Genomic DNA, 22,305 nt, shown 5'->3' on the forward strand with positions numbered 1-22,305 from the left:
CCTAGACCTTAGTACCACACTGTACCACTAGCTTCTCCATGGCAGCACTAGTGAATATCCGGAGTTCATCCTGGATATTTGTTCTTAAATAGAGATAACCTGAGTCTCGAAGAAATATGTGGTCGAGTGGCTTATGGAATAAATAAATCCAGTGAGAAATGTTTCCAAATGATAAGAGGCTACTTCATGCTAAAATTAAATCCAAAGGTTTATAGGTTAATTTAGAATGAAAGAAAAGGTAAAGTAAAATAATTATTACATGCATAAATTCATGTTTCCACATGCCCACACAAACATATGGAAAAAAGGTCTGAAGTCAAAATTTTGACATTCAAATGGGCTATTTCTGCCGTGGGGGAATCCGATGGCATATCAAAGACCAAGTTCTTTTCTATAGTAGATAAGAGGACCCTAGGTCGCTTAGAGAAGCTCGGTAAACAACCATAGTAGAGAGAGAGGGGGGAGATCAAACTTCATTCCCATCTAAAATACCTCCATATTTTAATGTCATTCCACTAGATTTTTTTTTTTTTGGTGTAAAATGCCATTTCACTAATAAAACATTAACATTCTGCAGTACAAAAAAACTCGATGGTCCCCACATCTGGGGATCAAATGTCGCATAGTCTAATCTCCGGTCTCCCAAGCTGGATGGTTATCCAGTTCTAATCTTCCTCCTCCATTGCCTGATCTTTTTGCTTTATTAGCCCACCTTCGTTTCCTAAGACAAAAGGGAACATGTGGAATCAGAAATTGAAGAACCAAGAAACATAGTAGAAAAGACCATATTCGTTCAATATATACAAGTTTAAAATTGGAGAAAAAATAAAGAAAGAACTACAGAAAGAATTCCTCGTAGCCAGAGCAATTAGTTTCTTTAGTCCAATTCCCTTCATGCTCCTTAATGAATGCGAATTATTTCATTATATTCAACCAAGTTCTTCAATAGAAATTAGAGTCAGAGAGAAAGTGCCATTAAACGATCCAAGTGGCTTTTTCGGAAAAAACAAAACAAAAATAAAGCACCATTAAACAATCCGTGGGGCTTATAATATGACATTAACGAACATCCAAGATGAAAAATGAACTTACCATATTCATTGAAGATGACCCCACCAGTACATAATCCTTCCTCTACTTTGATGAGTTGAAGTGTCATCCTAGGTCCAATCTCTTGAAGCTTGACAGCACTTTTTGTTGAAGCCTTGTTAACTCTACCGATATCGCTTGATAGATTTACTGTTGCTGCTTCATCATCTGCTTCACTTTCTGACCCGTAACCCGCCCTTCGAAGGAAACAAGTAAATGAACGTTTTTATCAGTAACAGATGAAGAGAGATGAAGACTGGAAGATGAAACTCCCATGAACAATGTTTAGCAAACACAAACCAGGATGGCCAAACAAATATAGACAGAGGAAGATGCATATGACAAAAACATGTAACAAATATTTTTTCCCTGAAAACTTTGGAATGGGCATAAATCTAAGTGAGCACGTACTGTCATATCATGGCATTAAAAAAACTATAAATCTTATGTGATTTTAACCACTGCCTGAGTCCCAAAACTCTATTTGTCTAGTTTGTTCACAAAGTTTACTATATGTTATTCTGTATGTAAAACTTACATTTTTCCTTTATAATGCTATCGGAAGATCAAGTTAAAAAGGTTCTTGTGACTATACTAATTAGAAACTCATGTAAATTTTTTTTATCAATATTAGACACTCAGTAAATTATTTCCCCTAAAGATGAATTATTACAGGTAAGAAAATTTTCATGATTGAATTAAACAAGAAAAAATAAAATACATAAATTCATATAGCATATCAGTGATATATTGGCAAAAATGCTCGACTCTCTTAATCAATCAAAAAGATAAAAGAAGAAAAAATATTGGTTAAATGATAAGTACAATATTTACAACAGATTATAATAACTCATCAATTATCCCTATTCCCTAATTCATCATAATCATCATCTAAGTGTTATCCCAACTATATGGCACAAGGCTGAATCCTGTTTTGCCATTCCTTTCTGTTTAGTGTCATATCCATCCTAATTAGATGAACAATGTCATCAACAGAAAATTCTAAATATCAAATGGTTAATCTAGGCTACAGAAGGAAAAACATAAGGAGCTTAAATACAGTTAAAAATAATTTTTTGATCAGTAGCAAGAAATATTTTATTAATTAGAAGAGAAAAAATTGAGCAGCCTTGGCTACCTCATTACACAGAGAATCAACAAGAAAACACAACAGTAAGAATGAATAAAGCATTACAATTGAGCCCAAAAGCACTGTGCCCTGTAATCCCCTTATTTTGCATGTTGATCTGCAATGTTATTAGCCGACCTTGGGACCCACTGAAATTCCACCTGCCTATTACTTAGCAATCTTCTGACCGTTTTTATCTCATTCTGAAAGTACCATGGGGCTTTTTCAGGCTGTTTCATCCAGCTGATGATTACCTTTGAATCTCCTATTATCAATTTATGGACACTCCTATTTCAACAGCTTTTTGTATCCCAAACGCCATAGCATCCTATTCTGCTGTTATGGAGTCCCCTGGGCTAAGAGGGCAGGAATATAGTCCCAAAATTGCTCCACTGTCATCTCTTATCACCCCTCCTATTCCAGAGGGCCCCGGATTACCCAAACTGCTTCCATCAAAATTTAGTTTAAGGAAGCCATTCACCAGTGGATCCCATGATTTTATCAGTTTCCTCTTTGAATGAGAAGAAGCTGCTATTACCTGCCAGTTCCTGGTTAAATCATCATGACTGAAGTCTGAAAACAGACTTAAAGTCTTAACCCAATGTACCACCCTTACCATAGTCCCCTTCTATCACAGCTTCCTTGCTTCTTTTCTTTTCCTTAAAGATTCTCAGGTTTCTTTCCTCCCAAATGGTCAATATGATTGCTGCCCTCATACATCTCCACATTACTCTCCCTCTTTTTTGGCCACCTGAAAGTAGAAGGGTCAAACAACCTGTCCAGACTTCCTGGAGTGTGTTGTGGATGCGTTCATAGGGAGGACGTACAGCCGCCGACAGCAGCAGTGAGGAGGGGCCCACAAGGGGCCCACAAAGGCGGCAAATTATCTCAGCTCATCTTATCTTATTCTTAGTAGTTTCCTTATCTTCTAGAGTTTGATTACCAATTAGAAGTAGGAGTCTGTTGATCCTAAAAGTGTGAATTATCCTTATCTGTGAGTATTCGAATTCTACTGGGAGTCTTCCCACACCTCTTGTAATCTCCTATTTAAGGAGCTGCAAATTGAGAATAAAGGATTCAGTTTTCAGTCAAGAAAGAGTAGGAGAGTTAGGGTGATCTCTTGAACAAATCACGCTCAGTTCGCCACCATAGGGTCTGCACGCAGAGGGAGGGGCAAGAGGAAGCTAGAAGTTCTCCCCGTGGACCGACCCGTGACGAGATCCTACGCCCAGGCCCATAACATTTTGATATCAGAGCCAAACGTCATGGGCGACATGGAGCAGCTGTCCTCCAGGGTCCACGATTTGGAACACCGACTCGTGGAGAACCATGCGGAAGTAAGAGAAGTCAAGGAAGATGTCAAGGAGCTTCGTCGCCTACTCGAGTTATACTTCTCCACCAGGGAGAGGAGCCCTGAAGGGGCGACCACCAGCAACAGCCGCCGCCCAGAATTGGCGGAGGAATCCGGCAAACGACCAATCGCCGCCCCAACAGCACCGGTCATACCCAAGTACAGTCGACTGGAGTTTCCCTCATACAGCGACAGCGGCAGCGGCGACCCACTGGTTCATCTGACAAAGTCAGCGCACGGAGGAGAAGGATAAAGTCAGCCTGGCCGCATTTCATCTGACAAAGCACAGCTCTGGTTCTACCGGGTAGAGCAGGAGGAACCAGGTCTCAGTTGGGACCAGTTCAAGTCCTACTGCCTCCTTCGGTTCGGGCCTCCATTAACAAGCAATCCATTGGGAGAGTTAATTAACCTAAAGCAGACCGGAACTGTAGCCGAGTACCAGCAACAATTTCAGACTCTTCTCGCAAGAGCCTCTTCGGTGCGCCCAGATCAACAGGTGGATATGTTCACCGCTGGGCTAGCCGAACCTCTGAGAGTCGATGTAGAGATGCAGAGCCCTCCCAACCTGGTCACTACAATGAACTTAGCCTGCGCCTTCGAGCGCAAGCTACAGATCAGCCGAGGATCTTTCAGCATGGGGCGTTCAACGACTTCTTGGGCAAACCCGAAATCAACTGGAGGAGGGTCTTCGTTGACAGCCAGCAGGGAACGACTCCACTCAGGTAACACTTCCAGACCGGCGCCCAGCATAGGAAGCAACACGACAGCACCCCCCATCAAACGCTTATCTAGAGCTGAGATGGCGGAGCGACGGGCAAGAGGCCAATGCTTCAACTGCGACGAGTTGTACTCAGTCGGGCACCGATGCAAGTGATTGTTCTACCTCCTGGTTGACAAACTGGAGGAAGACGAGGAGGAGCATAGAGCACTAGAACCAGAAAATCTCCCTCCACGCCATCACCAAAATACAGAACTCCCAAACCATGCAGCTACGAGCACAAGTGGCAGGAAAACCAGTTCGCATTCTGGTGGACTCGAGAAACACCCCAATTTTATCAGCCAGCAAGCGGCACTTCAAATGAAACTGCCAGTGGAGGGCAGACCGCAACTTCAAGTAGCCATCGCAAATGGGGAGAGGGTTCACAGTCTGGCAATCTGTCGGAACATCCAAATACAGGTTGAATCAGAACCCTTTTTCGCTGATTTATTTGTACTGCCCCTGGACGAGTTCGATATAGTGCTTGGAGTCAAGTGGCTCATCACTCTAGGCCCTATCCTATGGAACTTCAATGCCCTAACCATGACTTTCAACCTGAATGGGAGGCAAGTCACCTGGCAAGGAACCAAGGTAAGGGCGAAGAGACCGCAGGTACATACTCTCCATGGCGTCACCATGCACACCGCAGAGATAGAGAGACTTCTCACCGACTTTCCAGACGTGTTTTCCGAACCCAAGGGACTCCCACCCGTCCGGTCGTGTGACCACTGGATTCCTTTAATCCCAAGTTCAGAACCCGTCGTCGTCCGGCCATACCGCTACCCGCACCTGCAAAAAGATGAGATAGAAAGACAATGTGCAGAGATGTTGAAACAAGGAATCATCCGCCCCAGCCACTCACCTTTTTCTTCGCCGGTCTTATTGGTACCGAAACAAGACAGCACCTGGAGGTTTTGTGTGGATTATTACAGGGAACTTAACAACAGAACCGTTAAGGACAAGTTTCTGATTCCCGTGGTAGACGAACTACTAGATGAACTCCACGGATCTCAATACTTCTCAAAACTGGATCTCAGATCAGGGTACTTTCAGGTCCGGATGGCCCCCGAGGATGTGGAAAAAACAGCCTTCCGGACGCATCATGGCCACTTCGAATTTCTGGTCATGCCGTTTGGCCTCACCAACGCCCCCTCCACATTTCAGTCTTTGATGAACGAGGTATTTCGGCCCCACCTCCGCAGATTCATCCTAGTATTTTTCGACGACATCCTGGTTTATAGTACATCATGGGTGGAGCACGTTCGTCACCTACGAACTATTCTGGAACTACTACGCCAACACAAACTTTTCCTAAAGCGGGCCAAATGTTCCTTTGGGGAGCAACAGGTACTTTATCTGGGACATGTGATCAGCGGAGAAGGTGTCTCGGTAGATGGCTCCAAGATCCAAGCAATTCAAGTGTAGCCCAAACCTCAGTCCACCAAGGCTCTCCGCGGGTTCTTAGGACTCACCGGATAATACCGCAAGTTCGTAAAGGATTACGGACTCTTGGCGGCCCCATTGACCAAGATGCTGAAGAACGCATTCCAGTGGGATGAAGCAGCAGACGCCGCCTTCTCAACCCTAAGGGATGCACTCTCCTCCACCCCAGTGCTGCGGTTACCAAACTTTGGCCTGGAATTTACAGTTGAATGTGATGCTTCTAGTATGGGCATTGGAGCAGTACTACAATAGCAAGGGCACCCCGTAGCTTTCTTTAGCCGCAAATTGGCTGACCGGCACCTAAAACTACCGGCCTACAAGCGCGAGTTGATTGGACTAGCCAAGGCCGTACAACACTGGAGGCCATACTTGTGGGGTAGACCCTTCGTCGTCAAGACGGACCACTACAGTCTCAAGTACCTACTAGAACAGCGGCTTACCACTCCATCCCAACAGCACTGGGCAAGTAAACTACTCGGGTTTGACTTCCGGGTAGAACACAAGGCAGGGACCTTAAATCGGGCCGTAGATGCACTGTCCAGGCGTGACGAAGATACTATACACCTTTGTGCAATCTCCCGGCCCCGCGTCACCCTATTGGAAAGCATTAGGAGCGTGCTGCCCCAATCACCGGAATGGGGGGACCTGGTTCAAAAGATACAGTCCGGAGCGACCAACCCGAACTAGTCCCTCCACAACGGACTAATACTATACAAGGGGCGGGTATACCTCCCGACAGATTGTCCATTAATCCCCGCCATCATCTCCAGCATTCATAACGCCACACATGAAGGGGTTCAGAAGACGTTGCACCGCGTCCGCACCGATTTCCATTGGCATGGTATGCGAGCTTCGATTCGGGATTTCATCCAAGATTGCTCCATGTGTCAACAACAAAAATGGGAAAATTTACACCCGGCAGACCTCCTCCAACCGCTTGCACTCCCAACACAGATCTGGGCCGATATCTCCATGGACTTCATTGAGGGCCTGCCCAAGGTCGGGGGGAAATCAGTTTTATTCGTGGTGGTGGATCGTTTCTCCAAGCATGCTCATTTCATTCCCTTATCCCACCCATACAGCACAATTTTGGTTGCCCACGTCTTCTTCACACATTTTCCGCTTGCATGGGCTATCCGAATCCATCATCAGTGACAGGGACCCGGTCTTTACCAGCACCTTCTAGAAGGAGCTATTCCGATTGCAGGGTACGACACTAGCTTTTTCATCCGCCTACCATCCACAGACGGACGGGCAAACGGAGGTCGTAAACCATACCATAGAGATGTACCTTCGCTGTTTTGTGGGCGACCAGCCACGGCGTTGGGTGGATTGCCTTCCATGGGCCGAATACTGCTACAACACAATCTATCACTCCTCCCTTGGCATGACTCCGTTCCGGGTTGTCTATGGTCAGGATCCCCCCCGCATGCTGTCCTACGAACCCGGTTCGACACGGCTGGAAGAAGTCGACCGTAGTCTACAGGATCGTGATGCCCTCCTGGCAGAAGTCACTCTCCGCTTACAACAAGCTCAAACACGCATGAAGAATATCTACGATCAGCGCCACAGGGACCTAACTTTCGACCCGGGACAATTCGTGTGGTTGAAGCTCCAACCCTATCGGCAGCACTCTCAAGGGCAGATCTCCCCCTAAATTGGCCCCCAAGTTTTACGGACCCTTCAAGGTGGTACGGCGAATCGGGAAAGTTGCATATCAACTTGAGCTACCAGAGCACAGCAAACTCCATGATACCTTTCACGTGCCCTTGCTCAAGCCGTTTATAGGAACCCCTACTGATGAGGTACCTCCCCTTCCACCCGTACGAGACGACAGACCAATTCTACAACCTCGGGCTCTGGTCCGATCCCGCGTCAATCGGGGCACCCTCGAAGTCCTAGTGGAGTGAACGATCTACCACCAGCTGAGGCCACCTGGATTCCGTGGACTGTTCTGCAAGACGCCTACCCCGATCTCGAGCTTGGGGACAAACTCGTCGTCCAGGAGGGGTGTAATGTTGTGGATGCGTTCATAGGGAGGGCGTACAGCCGCCGACAGCAACAATGAAGAGGGGCCCACAAAGGCGACAGCTTATCTCAGCTCATCTTATCTTATTCTTAGTAGTTTCCTTATCTTATAGAGTTTGATTTACCTATTAGAAGTAGGAGTTTGTTGATCCTAAAAGTGTGAATTAACCTTATCTGTGAGTATGCGAATTCTACTGGGAGTCTTCCCACACCTCTTGTAATCTCTTATTTAAGGAGCTGCAAATTGAGAATAAAGGATTCAGTTATCAGTCAAGAAAGAGTAGGAGAGTTAGGGTGATCTCTTGAACAAATCACCCTCAGTTCGCCACCATAGGGTCTGCGCGCAAAGGGAGGGGCAAGGGGAAGCTAGAAGTTCTCCCCGTGGACCGACCCGTGACGAGATCCTACGCCCGGGCCCATAACAGAGTGTCCCACCTGTACCCAAAGAACCAGTCCCAAATACAGCAAGCAAAAGGGCAAGAGATAAGAACATGATAAGCAGTTTCACCATTAGATTCACATATGTAGCACCAGTTTAGGGAGAGGCGCCATCCTGGTCTTTTTAACTGTAACAAGTCATGGCAGTTACCTTAGGGAATCTTGGACCACTTAGACGACTTCTCAGAAATCTCGGATGTGGTGCGTGAAGCCCACGCTAAACAATGCCTATATAAAGGCACCAACCCCAATGACATAAGGGGGCAAGTAAGCATATTCTAGCTCTCATACTTTGTGATTTTTAGCTCGCAGTCTACTATGAGAGTATTGACTTAAGCATCGGAGCGACCTCGCCGGGTTAGCCACCCCGGGTCCTCTGACATTGATTCCTTGCAGGTCTCTAAAGAACTACGGAACTCAACAATCAATCTAACTCGTCACCAGGCAGCTCGGCTCTCTGGTCAGTTTGACAACTAATAGGCAGTTCAGCCCTCTGGTAAGCTCAACAACTAATAGGCAGCTCAACCTTCTGGTCAACTCGACACCTAAGCATGGTTTTTAAAAACGAACCGGTGACCGAACCGGTCAGGGGTCTAGTTACCGATTCGAACGGTCCAACCGTTGGACCCGAACGGCCAGCCCATTCTGACAAAAAATTTAAAAAATAATAATAAAAATTTGGAAAACGGTCAAAACTGTTTGAATGGTTAATCAGTCGGTTCAGCGGTTTGCTGACCAAAATCAACGGTTTTGAGGGAAAAGCGGTTTTGGAGGAAAACAGAACTGGTCAAGTGATAGGTTCCCGGTTTTTCCAGTCCGACCATCCGGTCCGGTCCGGTTTTGAAAACAGTGGTCACACGTATTGATTGCCCCATGGAAGACCTCCCAACAAAAGGCACCTATCTTAGGGGGGATAGGTCAACACCAAATTTCTTTACATGGGAAAGACAAAGGAGGTGGAGGGGAGGAAGTCAAAAACTCAAAGGAGGCACAACTAAAGGATCTGGAAGGGTTCAAAGTCCAAAAACGATCATCCCCTTTGCTAGTGTCAAAGAAAACCCCATCAAGAATTTTCAAAAGATTTGATACAAGGTCCAACTCTGAATCTCTCACATTCCTCCACAGACCCAAATTCCAACCAAAACCGGAGGGAGAGGGTGAGCGAATCGAAAAATCTGAAACCGGTTTGCCTTTGAGTGAAGGCAATGCAAAAAGAGAAGGAAAATACTCCTTTAGGGGAGCTCCACCCACCCATAGATCTTCCCAGAATTTAATTAAAACCTGATTTGAGCAAGGAAAAGAGGAAGAACTTTGTGAATGGATTTCCACAGAGAGGCACTGGACGCCCTACTAGAAACTCTAACATCCCAACCATTCCCTGAGAGCCCATGAATGCTAGCCACCGCCTTATGCCACAGTTTATCTGTTTCCCGCATAAATCTCCAAAGTCATTTTCCTAGGAGTGTCGAGTTATTCTCTTTCAATCTCCCTAAACCTAACCCTCCCAACTCCTTCCTTTTGCACACCATCTCCCATCTAATTAAATGATCTTTCTTTGCCTCCCCCAATTCCCACAAAAAATCCCTCATTAGTTTTTCTAATCTTTTGATAATGGCTTGGGGCATGCAAAACACAGATAAGTAGTACACAGGGAAATTTTCTAAGGTTAATCAGTGTTATTCTACCCCCAGAGAAAGGTAATTTTTCTTCCACACAGCCAACTTCTTTTCAAACTTCTCCACCACCGGGTTCCTAAAACTCAAAGCTCTGGGGTTTGCACCAAGATGAAGACCCAAATACTTCAGTGGCAACTCATTAGACAGACTCCCTAACTCCCCCACCCACAGATCTAAAGCCTCCTGCTCCAAATTGACCCTAGCCACCACACTCTTGTTTAAATTGACCTTTAAATTTGTTGCTTTCTCAAAAAGACTCACCAGCATCCTAACATTCTTGGCTCCTAACCCATCTTCATGTTCACAAAAGATGATAATGTCGTATGCAAACTGTAGGTGAGTTAACCACTACCCTATCCCTTCCTATCTTCCACCCCTTTAACAGTCCCATTTCATCAGCTTTTGAAATTAACCCGTTGAACACTTCTGCTATGAGAGTGAATAAGAAGGGGGAAAGAGGATCCCCTTGCAAGAAAGGAAGCAACAGAAAATAGCATAAAACTCACTCCATCAAGTCCTAATGTAGAGAGAGATTTTTTAATTCTCCCCCATTCTGCATGCCAAATTCAGTCATGAAAATTCAATAAGAAAACAAAAAAGAAAAGACGTATATTACTTTGTGATGAAGTCGCTGACATCTTGAAGATTCCTCAAATCAGGTGTCTGATGGTTCTGCACAAATTTCCTAATTCTGCGGGAGACACCAACAGGTTGTAATCTGATGGAATAATGCCGGAAATCTATAAGCTTTGTCTCTTTATTGTAATTGAGCAGAACAATCCTTTGACAAGAAGAAAGTTTCACCTGCAACAAACAAGAAAATGTATCAATAAATTATGTAAACTAAAACTAATAATAAGGAAAAACAAATAAAAGAATGATTAAAAGGAACCCCCAACAAGTTAATGATAGCAATCGCTTTATTACTCACAGTGTTGATATCAATGGATGGAAATATATTTTGAAACATAATAGTTGTAAGCTTTAGATGTTGATCTCCAGTCCCAAAACCAGAAAGGACTATCTGCCAGTAATTTTTTTCCCAGAATTAGGACAATACCCTATATTGGTAATGAAAAGAATGAAATTTATAAACATTGCACTACCACGCATTAGGCATATATACAATGAAAATGTTGAGAAGTATTTTGATTTATGAGAAGTATGAGGTAGCAAGTATGAAATATGAATTAAGCATCCATAAAGGGAACCTGAGGAAGTAAGTCATGCATGCAAGGGGGTAAAATGTACCCACCTACACATGAAATGAGCCAGGTCAGATCACAAAGGTTCCCAACCAAGCTCAGTGCATGTTTAAACAACAGCATAATTCAGATAAACCTGATGGTGGTTAGTGGGTTCCTTTATAGAAACAGTTGATTGTAGTCATACTAAATTCCATCCTAAACAGGTCATAGTTGGCTGACCTCAAAATCTTAGAAATTACTAGCTCATGCAATTTAACAATTCCAGCCAACAATGTCCACCCCTTCAAAGGGTTTAATATCAACATAATGTGATAGTGATGATATCCTGCAGAATGGAGCAACAACCAAATCCTCAGAATGGATGTTCCTGTCCTTGTATTTTATTTGACAAAACATAATGACCATCTAATACGCAATCAACTGTAGGCTCAGCCATAAATCGCCTTCTCAATCAAAATTCATAAAATACACACAAGTGGAGAAAGGAAATTTGCTAGGTCAGGAAAGGAAACCTAGTATCAGAAGCTTACCAAGGGAGAGCTTTTGAAAAGTTCCGGAGGGCATCTTGGACGCAGTTGGGACTGCGCAACGTCAACGGCCAATGAATACTCATGTATTTTAAATGTAAGAGTTGGACCTTGAGGAGTTCTTGCAACTCTAAGATAGGGTGCAGTTTCTGTTTTTGATAGTATTAGAAAGTGTGTGACACCCATTGGCCCTGCAACATTCAGAAAATCCTTCAAATTATTCCGTTTCTTTTCCTGCAGTCACACAGCAAAGAAGAGAGAATCATATTCACCATCTCATAGATGTCCTGGAAAAGAACAGGAAGATACATTGCAAATCCAGAATAACTATACCTACAAGCACATTTAACTCAAAAGTTTAGAGTCTAGTCGATCACTTGGTACACTAGTGGCACAAAAAACACCTCACCTTCATAAAGTTATGGAAATTGTTCAAAATTCTCTGTAGTCTAACCCTAGCAGTTAAATTGCTCTACCAAGTTGAATTCCAAGGCTTCGACACCACATTCGGTTTTAACTTCAGTTCTCGTTATGCAATCCAAATTAATAATAGTAACAACAATATGGATAAAAAACAAGAACACATCTGAAATGATAATACCATAAATTACAGACTTTTTAATCGTTGAAATAACATATATTTCATGAATGTGTCATCCAAATGACAAATAAAATTGACCTAACAATGATAAGAAAGAAATTGCTTAGACTAGGAAAATGATTTTTATGAACGGGATATGCAAGCATAGAGCCAAAAGCTACCTTAAGCTTAAGTGCCGTGTAGGGGAGCATCAGCTTCCTCAAGTCCATTTCCAAGTGTCTCAGAGAACTCGGCAGTTTTCCTCTTGAAAAGACAAAGCTTTTCGGGATTTTATCTCCAGTTACATGATCGACACTCTGCTTCTTTACAACAGGCTTGACAAACGCCTTCTTTTTCTTCTTTAATAAACAAGAAAACAAAAAAATATGTATTCAGTGAAGGAGAAGTGCAAATTGATGATACCAAGCATCAATTTCTACAACAAACAAAATACAAATAATTGCTTACATTATGGAAACGAGCCATCTATTTGAACAGATGAAGAACTTTACTGCCACAATCGGTAGTTAGAGCTCCCTGAAATAAGCATTTAGTGTTGATCTCAATATCCAAATACTTGTAGTCGGATCAAATTGAGCATCTAAATTTCAAACAACCATGCAGCCAAGAAAATACTAACATCCTATAAATTCTTAATGTTCAGAATTGGAAAACCAAATACGATGAAGTAATGTTTTAGGATAATGGTTTCAGCTAGATTGGTTGGTTATATCATAATATCTCCTAATATATGGTTGAACTTAAAAATCAATCGAAACAAACCACTACCCTAGAGCGAGCGAGAGAGAGAGAGAGAGATTTGATAACTGGAAAAGATACCTGATTTATTATAGTGTTCTTTCCTCTTGTCTCGTTTTCTGGTTCAGGACCGGCCTGAATTGGTAACATTCCGATTTTAACTATCAGCCAAACGGAGTATAAAGTTTTGCAACTTATAACCACCCGTTTGGCAACATTCTTGGGGAACGTTTCTCTTGTTCCTGACATTCCCCGAAACAAAAACGCGTTTAGGAAAAAAAGAAAGGACAGATTTCTTAAACTACCCTTGTGGTTTAGTTAATTGACTACGGGCCCGTTTGGCACATCTTTTCGTGCGGTCTTTCGGCTGTTTACAAGCTGGGAAGACCGAAAATCAGTCTATTTCCATTTGGCACACGAAAGATCTAGCCGCCAAAAGATGGGATGCCGAAAAGACGCAAGAAGCCCATTTTGGGCCGACTTCGGGAAGCTCCAAATGAAGCTTCTCGCATCTTTCGCATTTTAATCTCGCGCGAAACGACGCACGAAAAGATGTGCGTCTGCCAAACGGTCTTCAGGCTGTCCAAATCTTATGTCAAAAGCTCAATGCATCTTTTGACTGTCAGAGCTACAAGATCTTCTCAAAAAGACTTGCCAAACGGGCCCTAACTCTACCCTTACTGTTAAAATATTGTCTTAAAGTATCCCCAAGTTTTTTGACAATTGACATCGCCATTAAGTACTACCAGAAAAAACAAAATGTCAAATTTGCCCCTACTATTCCTAAAATTTTCAAAATAAAACCCAACTGTTGAAAATTTTCAAGAAGATGAGGAAACTGATCACATAACCATAGCCAGAGCCATTCATAGCAGACTCAACATTCCTTTGTGTAAGCTATGACTCAAAGGTCCAAGGTGCAAACAAGCCCGCCTCCCGGCATGGGCGAGTATGGATGTGCATGGTTGCATCAAAACTAGTTGGAAGTCGCCAAGTAGATGTAGAGAAGCGACTAGTAGACAGAGGTTGGCATGTCTCCATCTCTCTTTATAATATTTCTATTGTCAATTCTAGATAGAAACTACCCAATACCCATGCCCCGCTATTATATTATCCGACCTTACCAACAAGAAAATCTAAACTCTACTTTGCGCACAGGGATTAATCTAAACCATCCAACCACTAGAACCTCTGATAATAGAAGCTGAAGTTATGCCAACTACCAAGCTTGTAGAAGATTTCCTGCAACTGTGGTTGCATAATCGCCCATTGTTCCAAAAGAAAAAAAAAAAGTCAGAAATCAGAATTCAACAAATGTCTTTTTGGCCAATTTTCAAATTAAAAGTCGGATATTAAAACATAAGATGTCGTGAAGCAGTAACAAGCTTACGATTACGACTATGACTACAGGATATTTTTGTTTTTGTGTTTGAATGGAAAAGGGATCATAATGCAATATTCGAAAAGGTAGAGTAGACATAAAAGTGAAGGAATGAATTAAAAAGAAGAAAGGAGTTGTTGGTTGGGGAACATTACAGTGAATATAACTATTCAAGTAAAGCATGCACAAGCACAAAGCAAAGTAAGAGATGGAAGGTGTGACAAGGGAGACAACTAAATTTGCTTGTCAAATTCTTGTCCTTTTCTTCATTACAGCAATGCAATGGAAGTACCCACTTACTAGCTTCACCGGGCATGCGACTTTGGGAAATTATTTTGCCTCGCACTTTTTATCTAGGTTCTGGAATCTGAAAACCGGAGACTGTTTTTTCTCTGAAGTTTATCCATATCTCGACCTCGACTATGCACTGTCCAAGGATGCAAGGTATCACCACCAAAATGGCGCCAATGCTAATAGTGTAGTTCTAGTGCACACCAAACCCACTTCGTCTCCATTTATGCATCCTCCGACCAATGCTTCGACATGGATTTTTGCCGATCCAAGCCTTCTTACACAACTACACCATCCCTTAGCTAGAGCATAAATTCAGATCTACCTAAAGTCAACACAAATTGCACTTGAAACTCCCAATTAACTGATTTCCCTTGTAGGTTTTCTCGATATAGGGTTTAGATATGGTATTTTAGGAAAAAAGATAAAAGGGTATTTTAGGAATAGAGGTAAGAAATTTTTGAAATCACTCATGTGATATCACATGTGACAAAAAGTTAACCGCAAGGGAGGTTTTAAACAATTATCAAAAAACTTGGGGGGTACTTTAAGATAATATGTAAACAGTAAAGAGAGTTAGTTAACTAGCTAAAACCATAAGGGTAGTTTAAGAAATTTGCTCAAAAAGAAAAAGCAAGAGACTATTCTACAAAGAACAGCACCCAAAATCCCTACTGTCTAGGAGTGACAAAACCAACACTCTCAAAGACCATGTTCTTAGATAATGTGCCTTCAAATTTAGGAACACATGTGAATTGTTTCCCACGTGAGAACAAGGGCATTTTGGACATTTTTCCAACCTAATCACCTCCAGCCCTAATGGCCTTTTTCTTACTTCGTTGAGCACTCCAGTTTTTCTCATTGTCAATGACGAACAACGATGAACCACAGGTGACCAAGGTAAATACTGTTGTTTTTTTTCCGTTTTTTCTCTGTATACAGAGAATCTCCTGTTATGTCTCTCACTCGATTTCCTCCTTACCAGTGTCAAGGTGAAGGCTGCAACAAATCTTCTCCGGCGTCCGTTTTTCTTCGAACTGTAACACAGGTACGTCTTCTTTTCCAACGAACGACCACGTGAGATTCTACTCTGTTTTGGAAACCCTATTTAGTGACTGACCTCGATGCACTGCTCTTCAATCTCATGTTTCAGTTTCAAAACATACTCCCCAGTCACACCCATGTTGTTTAGAGCTGTTGCAATCTCTGTTCCAGTCTTCTGTACACCAGCACCACCCAAGAACAATTTTGCACCTAGATTTGGCTCTCTTTTATTTTCTGTTGCAATGCTTCCTGGTATTCATTACTCAACAAATTCATGGTACCACTAAGAATAGCAAGGACTGAATTGGCATTTGAAGTTGAAGTTGCCCTTTTTGTGGCTCGGGGATCCAATTCTGGATCAACAGAATTCAATCCCCTGATTTTTTACACCATGAATTCAGTATAATCCTCACCCAGAATCACCATGAATTCTGGTCCTTCTGCAGCTCCAATGCTAATCTGGCCAATTTCATGTATATGAGAGAACCTCTATTCTCTCTCTCTCCCCCCATCCCTTCCAGATTGAAGGAATGACAAAGTACAAATACATGCAATCTAATGAATAGCTTCCCAAAACACAGTAATCAGCTATTATACAAATCTTAATTGAGCCAATTGTTATCATCCCACACAAATTGTAATTTGCAGTGAAACTTTCAAAATTTCAAGATTAAAAAAGAAAAAGAAAAAATTCTACATTTGAACAATTATACTGGGATCCACATCAAAGTTTTATTGGGAACTGAATGTGGAGAGGTTTGGTCCTTGCTATTGGATATAGAAAACTGAATGTGGAGAGGTTTGAAATGTTTCAGAACTAATGTTAAGAAATAGTTTTATTACCCAAACGTTGTTTCTGTTTCTGCTTCTGTAGAACAAAAATCAGTTCTCGAGGAATAATTTGCCAATTACATCTGTTATTCCAGAGGACTAAGAAATGAAATTCCTATTTCAGAACAGGAGTTTCCGCGGGAACAAGAATAGGTGGGAACATTGCCAAGCAGGGCCTAAAGGACTCCATTTGAAGTTCTACTATTTCGGGTTGGGTTGGATTGGGTTGGGAATTCAGAACTTAGGGTTGGGCTAGGGTTGACCTTAACTCGACAAAGCCCAGCCCAACCTGCTCCCCTAGTTGTTTTCTTCTTGTTCTTTCCTCGACAAAAAACGTAAAACTTCTTCTCTAAACCACAATTCAGGCCGGTCCTAAACCAGAAAATGAGACAAGAGGAAAGAACACTATAATAAACGGTTTGGTTTGGTTTGGTCTAAGAATTTCCCAAACCGAAATTTACTGGTTTGGTCTGATAAATTCTCCAAACTGGACCACAAAATTTAAATCTTTTAAATTTAAATCATCTCCAAACTGGTCCAGTTTTGTGCGGTTTGGAGAATTTCTCGGACCAAACCAGTAGATTACGGTTTGGGAAATTCTCATACCAAACCAAACCGTTTGGCATAGAAACCAAACCAAACCGTTTTATTACAGTTTGGTGCGGTTTCTAATACAGTTTGGGGACTTTGTACTATTCTATGCTTTACTTGGACTACAAAACTAGTATAGAAAAAAAAATAATTAACAAAACAAGAATAACATAGATATCAATATTAATTGGAGAATAACTGAATAACACCATAAACGATAGAGTTTGACAAATTCAAAGTTGTACAACATGAAAGTGTTTTCTTGAACTCCCAACCCTCAAGCATAGAGAATACATATCCAAAAGGTAGTGTTTTGGTCACTTCAAAATGAATCATTCATCCATTATTAAATGTAAAACAAATAACATATGAAAACCATTATAGAATTCATTAATTAATAAATCATATATACTTAATTAATAAATCATAAATCTGTTAATAATGAAGTATATTAACAATTATGACCTAAACAATTTTGAAAATAAGAGCATTTGAACAAAGAACAATAGAATATATTTTATATACAAATCTGTTAATAAAATTGCAATAAAAATAAACAGTTTATTGTTGAAAATTTAAATATATACAATGCATAAGCATAACAAAACCAAAAAACTTAAGAATAATGTAAAATAATCAATTAAATAAATCTGAACATTAATAAAAACATTCTCATATAAAACATCTGCATTCTAATGCTAAAAACATGCATATATAAACATATAATTAAAAAATAATTAATTCCTAAATTTTTTGTCCAAAATTCTAAAATTGTTTAATATTTTACCTGTCTCCCAAGCCCAAATTCGAGTTTTGTTCTTGTATTTCTAGAGTTCCAGTTCCAGCTCCTGGGTGTTCACAGTTTGAACATATGTCACTGCATCAGAGAAGACATAGGGGTTAGGCCATTTGGGATTTTCTTTTTCAAATAATAGAAGGGACTAGAGAGGAGATGAGAAAATGATAAAGAGATTGAAGAGGAAGAGGGTTTCCTGGCCTCCTTCGTTATGGTGTTTTGTTGGGGTTGGAAGAGAGATGACAAGACGAGAGGGAGACGGGACGGGAGCAGAGACAATGGTGGAGTAGCCGGCGGTGAGTCGGTGAAAATGGTGGGTCGGCGGTAATGGTTAGGGCTTCGTTGTATCATCAAGAATGAGAGAGAAAGAAAAGAGTATTTACCACGAAGCAGGACGGCGAAGATATGATCGACGACACTAAACCAGCGGCAGCGGCAAGCCGGCAACACTAAATCGTCGGCGTTCTGAGAGGAAGGGCTGAGGTTGTCTCACTCTCGTTCGGTGTTCTCTGAAGCCAAAAGGGAAAGGGTATGAAGTAGGGTATCGATTATCGAAGAGAAGAGAGAGAAGTCATAATTTAAAACTCAAAACTAAAATTTAATTTATATACATTACTTTAACTTATATATTCGATATGGGTTCGCATCTGCCCCCAAAAACGTCCCACGAAATCGAAACGCGACACGTGTTATGATACACGCGCATTGAACGAGACGCGTGCGAAACCCATTTTATGCCGTGAAATGCACCTCTGTAAGTTCCTCTCTTGTCCAAAAGCGTTTCTTTTCTCATATTCCTTCATTCTACTTCGGAACTGAAACTCTTGGCGCCGGCCCTTTCGTAACCCACTCATCGGAGATTAATTCGATCGAATTCCGCCGATCGACGCCAACGGCCATAACGGTAGGAGGTAAGTACTCTGTAATTTTTTCTCTCTTTTTTTTTGTTTTTTCTCATTCGTTTTTTAACATTCACATTAGGGGTGGCAATTTTCCCCATCCCCGATGGGTACCCGGGCCCCAACCCGATGGGGTCGGGGTCGGGGTCAGGAATGGGGCTACCCATGAATCCCCAATTGGGGATGGGGACGGGCCCGTCCCTGATTAATATTATATATTATATAAGTATAATAATTATTAATTTATTTGTAAAAACTAAAAGTCTAAAACATAATTCGAAGAAATCAAGAAAACTTGAAAAGTTGGAAAACCCTTAACCCTCAACTAAACCAGTTACCAGTCTTTATTCTTCTGTCTTCGACAGAGAAGACTCAAGAGAGGCGACTAAACCACAAAACCAGTAAACCCTAGCTTCGTCTTCGTCGCCGATTTGCTAACTGCCAATTGTCGTTGCTGACTGTTGCCACTGCCCACTCACCCGTCAGACATCGAAATTCGAACAGAGGAGAGGCCAGAGAACTGAGTAAGAGGCTTTGTCTTCGTCGCCGATTCGCAGACCACCGACCTTCATCATCATCGTCAACTGTTGTCGCCGTCATCGTCGTCGTCGCTATCACCCTTCAGACTCTCTCTCTCATCAGTCATCATCGACATAAACTCTCCCAAGTCCCAACGGTCCTCTCTCTTAGTTTCGAGGATTCGGGTCTTCAACGGGGAATTCATCCCCGACAAAGTTGGGGATGGAGGGGGGATTCCTTTCCCCATCGAGGATGGGGAGTGACTTGGGGGTTAGGGTCGGGGATGGGGAAAGTACTCCCTGCCTCGTTGCCATTCCTAATTCACATATTTGAACCCACCAGAGTGGGAGCCTCCTGATGTCGTTTCAAACCCTTGACACCCCTGGAATTCGAAAGCCCTCCAAAATTCGAAACTCTCCGGAATTTGAGTTTGGACTTGAGGCGCTTGGCCATGGCTGGAACAGCCTGGGAGGAGGAGTGGGAGTTGTGCAACGATGACGGCTTTGTTCACAAGAGAAAGAAAAAGTAGACAAGATTATATTGTTGCTGCTGCACCACCAGTACCGGCTTCTGATCCAGTGGTGGAGCTAAGAGACCAGTTGCGACAAATGAATTTGATCATAATTCCCTTTGTAATGATGATTGTCATGTATTCTCTCGTGAAATATTAAAGGTTCTTTGTCAATATTCTGTCTCTCTTTATCAGTATCTACATTGTGATACAATATTTCTCAGGCAATTGGTTTCAGCAATGGTAAAAAATTTTAAGTCTTAGGCTTCATTTGCCTTTCCTTATTTCAAGGACTTACCTCTTTTTGGCGTTGGGGACATTTTAACCGCAAAAAAGAGTCCTTAAAACAAGGAATGCCAAATGCAGCCTTAGACCTAGAAGCCATATTTGCAGATATCTGCAGATATCATGTTACAGCAATGGAAACAAAGGTTTAAAGGAGCATCAGTGCTGATGAGAGTATATATCTACTAAGTACTTGCTACACAACACTATGACTCCTACTACTACAGATATACAGAAAAATATACATTGCCTTGCTACAACAGTAGAAATACTGCTGGTCTTTGGTTATTACCAAAATCCCTCTTCCAGACATAGCAACTACCTAAATGCATACATGAGCAATAAACAAGGTGTTTTGAAGATATCATAGCATTTCTTTGGTACTTTTTCTGATAACCCGCTCAAGTTGCAGAGGGTTTTAGAAAATGGTTGATAGGACCAACTGCTGAAAGAACTCAGACCTTTGGCTTCTCTCTGTATAATCCTGCTCCCGAACTTCATATGACATAGATTTTTCCATGCTGCATCAACACAAATTGTCAGCCATATCCTCTTACAGTCAAAAGTGTTTAAACACACCAACAATTCCTAACACGGCAGTTATGTTTCCTTCCAAAACTACTATTTACCATTATGAATTTTAATTGCTTATGACCGGAGAGTTTCGAATTTTGGAGGGCTTTCAAATTCCGGGGGTGTCAAGGGTTTGAAACGACGTCAGGAGACTCCCACTCCGACGGTTTCAGATCTGTGAATGTTAGAAAACGAATGAGAAAAAAACAAAAAAAAAAGACAAAAACTTACAGAGTACTTACCTCCTGACAGTATGGCCGTTGACGTCAACCGATGGAACTTGATCGATTAATCTCCGATGAATGGTTATGAAAGGGGGCTGGCGCCAAAAACTTCAATTCGAAGTAGAATGGAGGAATATAGGAGAAGAAACGCTTTTGAACAAAAAAGGAATTAACGAAGATGCATTTCATGGCATGAAAATGAATTATGCATGCGTCTCGCTTAATGCATGCGTGTCATGAAAATGACACGCGTCACATTCCTGTTTTGTGGAACGTTTTTGGGGGGCAAGTATGTAGAAGGCAAATGCGAACTCATTCGATATACGTTATATATAAAATATATAAGGTTAAAATGTATATAAGGTATGACATATATATAGGCGCCATTAATCACCACATCATCAAAATGCCAATAAATTGCGCACAGAAATTTTGCAAACTTCGGTACACACAATGGAGTTAGGCTTCAGTCCGGGCCACGTCAGTCAAGGCACCGTTCGCGCAGTATGTGAACGCGCCACACGTTCTTGAAAGCCATCACGAGCCACCCCTGCAAGCCATCTAATACAAACAAAATCCGCTGCTGTGATTCGTCGTGAACAGGAGAGTGTTCCAGATATCGGCTGAAGAGCTTGAAATCAATGGATCTCTCGAACAACATGCTTTCCGGCGAGATTCCAGGAACATTTTCCGAGCTCAAGAACTTGACGCTGTTGAATCTTTTCAGGAACAAGCTACACGGTGCTATTTCCGACTTCATCGGCGATTTTCCGGATCTAGAGGTTTTACAGCTTTGGGAGAATAATTTCACCGAAAGTATCCCTCAAGGGCTTGGAAAGAATGGGAGGCTTCAGTTCCTATATCTGTCGTCCAACAAGCTCACTGGAAATCTCCTGCCTGATCTGTGTTTCGGAAATCGGCTGCAGACGCTGATCGCTTTGGGTAACTTCTTGTTCGGTCCAATTCCGGAATCGCTGGAAAGATGCGAATCACTGAGCCGGATTTGGATGGGAGAGAACTTCCTTAATGGTGCCAGACCTAAGGGGCTTTTTGGCCTCCCCATGCTCGTTCAAGTAGAACTTCAAGGTAACTATCTCGTTGGAGGTTTTCCGGAAATTGATTCAGTCGCCGAGAATCTTGGGCAGATCAGCCTCTCTAACAACCAGCTCATGGGATCTCTTCCACGGTCCATTGTAAACTTTTCTGGCGTGCAAAAAGCTCCTCCTTGATGGGAATTTTTTCTCTGGTAGCATTATGGCTGAGATAGGAAGGTTGCAGCAACTATCCAATATGGATTTTAGCAATAACAGATTTTCCGGCTCAATTGCCCCAGAGATCAGCCAATGCAAGCTGCTTACTTTAGTCGATCTCAGCA

At 42.2% G+C, this 22,305-nt stretch overlaps 1 protein-coding gene and 1 long non-coding RNA gene across 3 annotated transcripts; both read right to left on the minus strand.

The window, feature by feature from the left end:
• Positions 1-195: 195 nt before the first annotated feature.
• Positions 196-18,519, minus strand: PPAN (PETER PAN-like protein). Of its 2 annotated transcripts, none has more exons than XM_010261252.3 (9): positions 18,303-18,519; positions 17,911-18,000; positions 12,695-12,763; positions 12,409-12,585; positions 11,650-11,880; positions 10,843-10,935; positions 10,528-10,715; positions 1,093-1,286; positions 196-721 (listed from the first exon to the last, which is right to left on the minus strand). In XM_010261252.3, exons 3-9 carry the CDS (start codon positions 12,710-12,712, stop codon positions 666-668), a joined length of 957 nt encoding a protein of 318 aa, XP_010259554.1. In that variant the 5' UTR covers positions 12,713-12,763; positions 17,911-18,000; positions 18,303-18,519; the 3' UTR covers positions 196-665. The 2 variants fall into 2 exon arrangements, with proteins under 2 accessions (XP_010259554.1, XP_010259555.1); XM_010261253.3 differs by having other exon boundaries at positions 12,409-12,582; positions 18,303-18,517.
• Positions 18,520-20,259: 1,740 nt separating this feature from the next.
• On the minus strand, positions 20,260-21,088 carry LOC148801793 (uncharacterized). The gene is made up of 3 exons (XR_016083511.1): positions 20,949-21,088; positions 20,763-20,881; positions 20,260-20,654 (listed from the first exon to the last, which is right to left on the minus strand). It is a non-coding gene; the product is annotated as an uncharacterized LOC148801793 (long non-coding RNA).
• Between the last annotated feature and the right edge of the window lie 1,217 nt (positions 21,089-22,305).

Source organism: Nelumbo nucifera, chromosome 3 (assembly GCF_055504915.1).
Source record: "Nelumbo nucifera cultivar China Antique chromosome 3, China Antique-T2T, whole genome shotgun sequence".
NCBI classification, from domain to species: Eukaryota; Viridiplantae; Streptophyta; class Magnoliopsida; order Proteales; family Nelumbonaceae; genus Nelumbo; species Nelumbo nucifera.

What these genes read in the sequence shown, in the direction of transcription:
- PPAN (XM_010261252.3), bottom strand. An exon ending in ACACGGCACTTAAGCTTAAG is followed by an intron (nt 11,881 to 12,408) that starts GTAGCTTTTGGC and finishes GTGTGACTGCAG; the next exon opens with GAAAAGAAACGGAATAATTT. An exon ending in CATCCATTGATATCAACACT is followed by an intron (nt 10,716 to 10,842) that starts GTGAGTAATAAA and finishes TGTTTGTTGCAG; the next exon opens with GTGAAACTTTCTTCTTGTCA.